The sequence below is a fragment of the Ursus arctos genome, unplaced genomic scaffold (genome assembly GCF_023065955.2).
Source record: "Ursus arctos isolate Adak ecotype North America unplaced genomic scaffold, UrsArc2.0 scaffold_8, whole genome shotgun sequence".
Taxonomy (NCBI): domain Eukaryota; kingdom Metazoa; phylum Chordata; class Mammalia; order Carnivora; family Ursidae; genus Ursus; species Ursus arctos.
Window position 1 is genome coordinate 35,374,621 of NW_026623100.1, and position 9,082 is coordinate 35,383,702.

At 38.9% G+C, this 9,082-nt stretch overlaps 1 protein-coding gene across 1 annotated transcript; it reads right to left on the minus strand.

The window, feature by feature from the left end:
* Positions 1-177: 177 nt before the first annotated feature.
* SNRPG (small nuclear ribonucleoprotein polypeptide G) lies at positions 178-9,082 on the minus strand. Its single transcript, XM_026483468.4, has 4 exons — positions 8,956-9,082; positions 5,314-5,336; positions 4,329-4,453; positions 178-372 (listed from the first exon to the last, which is right to left on the minus strand). Exons 1-4 carry the CDS (start codon positions 8,985-8,987, stop codon positions 322-324), a joined length of 231 nt encoding a protein of 76 aa, XP_026339253.1. The 5' UTR covers positions 8,988-9,082; the 3' UTR covers positions 178-321.

A 9,082-nucleotide genomic window follows, 5' to 3' on the forward strand; every position in this document is an offset into this window, starting at 1 on the left:
TCCCTTTCCTTCCTGCTCTCCCTGCTTGTGCTTTTTCTTTCTGTCAAATAAATAAAGTCTTAAAAAAAAATCAAAAAAACAACCAAAATCAGTCTTAAACCAGGAATAGTTCATGTTAGAAAAATTAGAATAAGAGCTAATACTCTATTTTCTATGTTCAGAATGTCTGAGAAAGCATTTTGACTATTATAAAAGTTTATTTAACAAAAAAGTTCAATATGAAAATGCACAGGACCTGATTTTTATATTGTCGTAAAACAGGTACTATGGAGAGGGAACACGTGGAAGCAGTTGATTTCTTCTCATGAACACACCCATTGTTTATACTCGTTCCAAGGCTTCTAACATGATGATACTATTGCCTCGTATTACCTAAAAAGAAAATTTGAAAAGAACACAATTTATTTGACAGACATGGATGAAAGAATTTTTACAAAATCATTAATGGTTTTTCAGTATTAAAGATCAGTTTGTGAGGCTTTTTTCAGGCCACAGGGATACTAAGGCTTTATCATGGCAAGAAGCCAGGAAGCACTTTTTAACTAAGATGTATACTTTCTAGATTTAACAAGACTAACAAGTACACTTTTGAGAATGCTAAGTGTCCAATGATTCATTTCACCTTTTAAACTGCAGTACTCAAATAACATACCCATCTCTACCCCAAGGGCCAAGTGATCTGTCTGCAGCTGACAGAAGGGAAAGGAATAGGACAGGTGGGACAGGGTCTTGGAGCCTGGCACAGACAAACAGCAATAAGTATGATGAGAAGGTGGCGAAGAAGAGCAGCACGAAGAGAGAACAATGCCCTGAAAATGATGACGGGGACTGAAGGAGCCTACAGACTTTTATTCTTTCTCTAAGTTAGGGATGGAAATGAAGAAAGCTGAACAACATACTTACCTAGTTCTCAGGGTTTTAATTCCTGGCTTACTTGCAACAGATGGTGAACAACACATCTCACTGATCAAAGCATGAAAAACTAGATTTCTTTTCTGTCTCTCCCTTACATGTGTCCATTTCTGACCCTATAAAGGTCAGGGTGGCAGAGAAGTTCAGATAACTAAGATTTTCAGATCTGAGACTTTGGGGGTCATTATTAAAAAACAAAATACAGCTGTGTCATTCTCATCAACATTTTCTAGAATAGTAGGTACTGCACATGTTTTTGCTTTCTCACATTAATACATGAAGTAAGGCTAGTGGGTGGATACCTCTGCTGTATATTAATCTTCCTCTTTTTCTCATTGTGTTTAGGCCTAATTCTTCAAATCAAACCGGAACCATCAGGTCCAGAATTCCATAGTGTTCTTTTTGTGCCTCAGTGCTAGTTTTTACAAAATGCTGCTCAGGCTTTTAGTCTTTGGAAAGGGCACAGCTATCTAATAACAAATACAAACTGAAAATGGAACTACAGAACCATAAAACTAGAAAGAACTCCTGAACTATACAGCATCTTAATACAGAATTTTTAGTACGTTCTTAGGGGAACTCTGGGGTGGAGTGAAATCTTAAAAGACAGAGGTGAGGCCACTGACAACTATGGGGATGTTTCAGAAGAGGCGAGCTGAGACATCATTAGGTAATTATCCAGCTGACAGATCCCTAATACAAACTATCTCCCCTGCCAAACACACACATTCTTTTTTTTTTTTTTTTTTTTTAAAGATCTATTTATTTATTTTAGAGAGCACAGGTGGGAGAGGGAGGAGTCTTAGCAGACTGTGCTGAGCATGGAACCCCATGCAGGGCTCAATCTCATGACCCTGAGATCACAACCTGAGTCAAAATCAAGAGCCAGACGTTTAACTGAAGGCATGACCCAGGCACCCCAGAACACACACATTCTTAATACTACTCTAAGTATAACAGCATTAAGTCATTTCAATGGCCTCAGTGGGTCACTGACTTGGACAAGGGAATAGCAAAGCCAATGTAATGGTCTCCTTTGCCAAACAACTTGTGAAAACAAAACCGTAACTTATCTGTTTTTCTTCCAACCTCAGAAAAACCATTCTTGAATTTTCTTTAAAATGCCTTTTTATTGTGGGCACCTAGGTGGCTCAGTCGGTTAAGCATCCGACTCGATTTCAGTTCAGGTCATGATCTCAGGGTCCTGAGATCAAGCTCTGTGTGAGCTCCACACTGGATGTGGAGCCTGCTTAAGATTCTCTCCCTCTCCCTCTGCCCCTTCCCCTCGCTCTCTCTCAAAAATTTTTTTATTAAGGACAACTGATATGAAGATTTATTTATTACCTAGAGAGAGCACAACTGTGCAGGTGGATGGGCAGAGGGAGAGATGTAGACTCCTTGCTGAGTGGGGAGGCTGATGCAGGGCTTGACCTCATGACCTGAGCCAAACGTTTAACTGACTGAGCCACCCAGGTGCCCCCATTATTTCATTTTCTTTTCTTTTTTTTTTTTTTTAAAGATTTTATTTTATTTATGTGACAGAGAGACAGCCAGCGAGAGAGGGAACACAGCAGGGGGAGTGGGAGAGGAAGAAGCAGGCTCCCAGCGGAGGAGCCTGACGCGGGACTCGATCCCGGAACGCCAGGATCACGCCCTGAGCCGAAAGCAGACGCTTAAACGACTGCGCTACCCAGGCGCCCCCATTATTTCATTTTCAAAGCGTTAACTCAGCCGCAAGAATTATTGCCTACTAATAAACCTTTTTTTGTTCACATACAAGCATCAGATGTGGAAGGGCCAACTGCCTAACACAGTAAGCAGGTGCTCATAACCAATTTCTGTGTAAAGACTAAGCCCATTAAAATTTAGGGGGAAAATTTCGAGAAAGATCCATGATCTAGGTTCAATTCCTTCTCGGATAAAATTCCAAGAAGTGTCACGCAATTCTCTGAAAAGTTACCTTCCCAAATTAGAACCGACTTTTATTTATTTAATCTTTTATAAAGATTCTTTATTTAATTGAGAAGCAGACACAGCAGGGAGCCAGATGTGGGGCTTGATCCCAAGACCCTGGGTTCATGACCTGAGCTGAAGGCAGATGCTTAACCAACCGAGCCACTCAGGCACCCCAGAACTGACTTTTAGATATCAAAGTCCTTCTTCAATCTTTTTAGCAAATCTCTTGAGATAAAAACTAAAAACCTAATTTACTCTAAGAATGAAGATTACTGAATTTGTAAAAGGAAAGGCTAGAGAGAAATCTTAGGGGTGTGTGTGTGGTGGTATTTAAAAACTATTTTTAAAAGAAAACTGGCGGATAATGATTTGCCCAGTTTTATTCATTTTCAACAGAAGCTCAAGGAGACTGTACCTGAAAGGAAGGTCAATGTGCATAAAACTTGGAGGGCGGGGGGGGGGGGGGAGGGATATGGGGTGGGAGTCTCATGTCAAGGCATTCCCTAAGCTGTTTTTCCAGCCCAGATCACTGATTTGCTTTTCAAATGAAAATGCATTTGAAAGAAGCAAAAACATACACCTTGTAAAGAGTGATTAAAAACTGTGAGGCAAAAAATAAAAATAAAAAAAAAATCAAGGCTAACCATTAGAAACTCTTAACCACCTTTTAGAGGTCTTTATGCTCAGTGATTTGCTAAAGTGAAGTTGTCCTTTTAGATTTACTTTTCCCAAGAAATTTGGGACTTACTAACTTACTGGATATATTGTCCTGTGCTGGACAAAGAATGGGATTCAAAACCTGGGTCTTGCTAACAAACAGCAAAAACTTTTTCAGTAGTCGTACCACTATGGCCTAATGAATGCAGAAATGTTTGCTCCTATAATTAACTCAGTGTTTCTGTTTTTTTCCTATTTTCTTTCATGTGAATGGCTGTCACTATGATCACCCCTTGCAACTTTTACCTTGGCCACTTTTACACTTGGGTGCGGTAAACCAGAAAATCTGGGTTAATTATACACACAAAATAAAAAAGTATGATGGTGGACTAGCAGATTTGCATCACATGGGCACTTGTTAGATAGGATCTGCATTTTAGTAAGTATCTGCATTTTAGTAAGATCTTCTGGGAACTCATAAGCATGTTAAAACTGAGCACAATGAAGGACTATGGGCCTCTATTATAAAGCTCAAAAATGATTTCCTACAGCTATTTCAAGTCCAAGGACCTCAGAGGGTTCTGAGTAAGATTCAGATCTAACCTATAGGTAACTCAGATATTAACACAGTTGAATGACTACCATATGTTAAACTAAAAGGGAGATGAAGTCTAATCTTGCCTGTAATTTGCCTAATTTCAATTTAATCCAAGGAAGTTAACAGAAAGGAAGTTAATAGAAAGGAAGTTAATCCTTATTTCAAAATATGAAATCTCTGGGAGAAAGCTTCTATCTTTACTTACCACCATTCCAATATTGTTCTGTTGCCCACTAGTTGCCATCTCCACACATTCATCTATCACAAGATTCATAAACGGATCAAACCCCCGCAATATTCCTTGGACATGTCTGCCACCATTTAATTTCACTACAAAAAGGGAAAAAATAGTTTAATAAAACTGACCGATAAAAATAACTACTCATTAAAAATTAGGTGGAATAAAACGCAGGTACTTGAGAAATATAATCCTCTAGCCTTACATATGTCAAGTAGTGAGCTGAACATTTCACATTTACTTCCACATTTAAATTTACAAAAATCCAGGTGGGGGATGGGTGAAATAGATAGTGGGGATTAAGGACTGCATTTGTGATGAGCACCAGGTATTGTATGGATGTGCTGAATCACTATACTGCATACCTGAAACTAATACAACTCTGTATGTTAACTATTTTGGAATTTAAAAAAAAAAGGTAAAAACAAAAATAAACTTACAAAGAATCCTATCAAGTAGAATTATCCTAACTTTTCACGAGGTAACTGAAGTATAGCGCTTCTTAAGAAACTGACTGGTTTGAGGTTATACAAGTACTGTGGGCTAGAGCTGGGATTCAAACGGAAGGTTTCTTGCCTCTGAAGCCCAGGGCTTAACCCCCATACCTTCTAGCACTGTATAGCTCAGATTTTTGGTCCTGGTCCAAGTCCTTTGTTTTTAAAAGGAAAAAACGTTGATACATTTTCAAATATCACAAAATAGGAAAATCCTATTAATTTTGTCTGAGGGAGGGCTTAAAGGAAATAATGAAAAGTCGAAAGTACTGTGCAATTTGTTAAATATCAGAAACTAGGTAAATAAAATTGGGTAGGATTTTCATAAACCTCCTTAATGGATGTGAATTAGAGGTTCTGTGTGATTTTTTACGAAGTTGCGCCAAACATCATATACTGCCAAGACACATGTAGAAAGCAACTAATTAAAAATAAAACAAAAAACCCAAGAAACTTACATGATAATTTCTTGTCCATAAATCTGAAAAAGCAAAAAGGGGTACAAATTATATAACTGATTTAAAAATTTTAAGCATAAGCAAGCACAAAAGTAAGTACAGCTAATACAATTTGCTAAAATTGCACAACAAAAATAATGAAATTTAAAATAGTAAAAAACTTGTACTGTTGTAGAGGAGGGAATAATGAGCTACCTCATTTAGCACTTACTCAACGTAATTTGGGAAGGGGCGAAATAATAAATAAATAAAAATGAAATGGATTTAGAATATTATTAATGCACATCAAACTAAGTCTTTTTATGATGTAAATTACAAAAACATTCTTGTTGTTCAATACTGACCTAATTTTCGATGCCTAGGTTTTATTATTTTCTTAAAAAAGATTTTAAAAATTATTTTTAAGTAATCTCTACACCCAACATGAGGCTAACTCAAAACTCTGAGATCAAGAGTCTCCTGCTCCACTGACTTAGTCAGCCAGGCACCCCTTGACTGGATTTTAGAGCCATAACAGAAAAACAAAGATTTGTTTATATTGCGGTTATTACCAAAACCAAACTAAGTTGTAAGGAAACTAGAAGGTAATCAAACCATATCCAATTCAATAGCTATTTTATATTTGAGACAATAAGGAGTGTTGTTTTATTTAATATTAAGCATCACACTTAAGTGTTTAAGATATTCCTCAACACATAAGTATTTTTTAGCAAAATACTATTTTGAAGCTTTAAAAAAATCTGAATTAAACAGGGAAATCCCATCTCAGCAGGGCATTATGGGAATTTTAGGCCATGTAATCAATCCAGTTTTTACCCCTTCCAGTTACAGGCTAGAAAATATGAAATTTCATGCGATTTTTAATTTAGTTGAGAGGGAGCACTCGCGAATGCACAAGTGGAGGAGGAGCAAAGGGAGAGAGTATTAAGCTGACTCTCTGTTAAGCGTGGAGACTGACAGGGGGCTCCATCTCACCACCCATGAGATCATGACCTGAGCTGAAACCAAGAGTGGGATGCTTAAACAACTGAGTCACGCATTCGCCCCTGAAATTTCATGCAATTTTAATGTATAACATGTCATGGGAGAATCCAAAGATAAGCAAGACACAGGCCTTCGGCACCTGGGTGGTGCCCCGGTTGAGCACCTGACTTGGTTTGGCTCGGGTCACGACCTCATGGTTGTGAGACAGAGCCCCAAGTAGGGCTCTGTGCTCAGTGTGGAGTATGCTTGGCCCTATCCCTCTGCCCCTCCCCCCATGTGTGCACTCTAAAATAAAATCTAAAAAAAAACAAAAACAAAAAAACACCCCCAAAATATAGTATGATATTAATAGAATATATTATATATACAATACAGCAAATACAACACACATGAACTTATTTAACCCTTATGATGACTTTGTAACTTACATCTTGTTTTTACCACCATTTTATAGATGAGGAACTGAGGCTCAGAAAGATTAAGTAAATTGTCCAAAGTCACAGAGGAGGTGAGAAAGTTTGAGCAAATGCAAATGGCTCAGTTTGGCTGGAGAACTGGAGAACAGGGGCACTCCGTTAGCGTGTGTAATATTTGGCACTTAGATTTCAGATGGAAGAGCTTGAATGTTGTGTCAAGAAGCCTGGACTTTATCATTCAGACAGTGATAAATTATTAAGGCAGAGTCCAGTCACTGCCAAGACCACTGTGGCAGTGATTTTTAAGAGGGTGGGATGGAGAATCTGGTTAGGCCTGGGTATCTCAACCTTGGCATATTAACATCTGGAGCCAGATAATTCTTTGTTGAGGGATGCCCAGTGCATCGTACACTATTTAGCAGCATCCCTAGCTTCTACTTACTAGATGCTTGCCAGTAGAGCCTGACTCCCTACTTCCCAGTTAATACCAACTGAGTTAATCTAAACCAGAAGGAGGGTATAAGATTAAAGATATTCGTGAGAAAGTAAAGGAAAAAAAAGTCTGAAAGTCATTTTGGAGGCAGGTCTCAAAGGATCTCACTATACATGAAATCTAGAGATAAGAAAAATATTAAAACTAGGTTTGTCCTCTGAAATTCACATATATCTGTTAAGTAAAAAAAATATCTGTTAACAAAAAAAGGAAATCTAGGATTACAAGTAGACAATATTTTTTTTAAAAAAAGATTTTATTTATTTATTTGACAGTGAGAGAAAGAGAGCACAAGCAGGGAAAGGGCATGCAGAGGAAGAAACAGGCTCCCCCGATGCGGGCTAGATCAGAGGACCTCCGGATCATGGCCTGCGCTGAAGGCAGACGCTTAAGACTGAGCTGAAAAATAATTAGCATTTCACCAGTTCTTGAAGAATCCAGTGAAAACTACTAAGATTTTACCAGCTCGTCAAAGAATATGTTTTAGATCAGCATTTTCAAAATAATTTCTATTTGTCTTTATGTTAAACTTATGATTAATAATTCTTTAAGGGATCCAACTAAAATATACACGGAGTTTTTGCAGAAAAAATGGCTTTGATACAGATGTGCATTTAAACGTAAAATTATTTTTTTTTAAAGATTCATTTTTTTTGAGAGCGAGAGAGCAAGCCAGCAGTAGGGAGGAGTAGAGGGAGAGGCAAACACTAAGCAGACTCTGAAGCTGAGCCGAGAGCCTGACATGGGGCTGATCCCACTACCCTAAGATCACGACCTGTGCTGAAACCAAGAGTTGGACGCTTAACTGACTGGCGCCCCTACACGTAAAATTATTAAATATGATCTTTTCTCTAAGTCTGACTTCTCTATGAGGCTGGTAATAAGTGAACTATACGCAGGCCAGATGGCTGTTTCACAAATCGATTCCTGAATCAATTTTTCATACTTTTGTGCTATCCAACTACTATGTGCAGAATTCTGGCATTACATGGTATAGACGAGATAGAAAAATACTTAGGAGGCATCGAACATGTTAAGTTCAGTCAAGAGTGTTTGAGGAGGTTAAAGCTTTAAACCGGGCCTATCTAAAGTAGGATTATGCTGTTTTGAGTTGATTTCACTGGGCAGGAAAAAAAAATCCCTAATTTTCTGATTAAAAAAATGAACGTTCTCACAACAGCTCTGCTAACAGAGGACAGCATATGACATTCAAGTTTAACTTCAGGACAAAAAAGCAAAATAGGAATAGGATTTCTAAATTAAAGTTGAAAGAAACAGCTATGAACACATTCTAAGATTAAGGTGGTTTTTGTCTCCTCATCTACTATCAAACACTTTCATTCCGCCCATCTTCTTAGTTCTGTATAGAATTACTCTCCAGCCACCTAATCTATAACTTAAAAGGCTATTCGAGAAGTTCAACAAAGGATGGCATTCCAGATCTCCAAGCCAAGAAGAACGAGCGAGAGGAGTGCGTCGGGAGACGTGGGGCCGGAAAATGCACCTAGGGAGGCGAGATAGCGGGAAGAGAGGCGCCTTTTCTGCCACTGGTAACCATGCCATGCCAAGAAGGCCGAAACGAGACGTCGGCGCGGGCTTCAGGCGCCGAGGCTCAAGACCCTATCAGGTTCTCGGCGGCCTTGGGCCGGAACACGTACTCTAGGCACACTGCAGGAAATGGAGAGGATCTAAAGAACTCAAAGCACGCAAAGAAGCTGCCACTTGGACGCGGCCCTCTCACATACTCACTTTTTCAACTCGGGAGGGTGAGCTTTGCTCATGGTGTCTACTCGGCGAGCTCAAAGATGCCTCCAAACGGAATCCGTGGTGCCCTCACGCTCCCTCACGTAGGCCCGGCGTTTCGCGTCTGACGTCA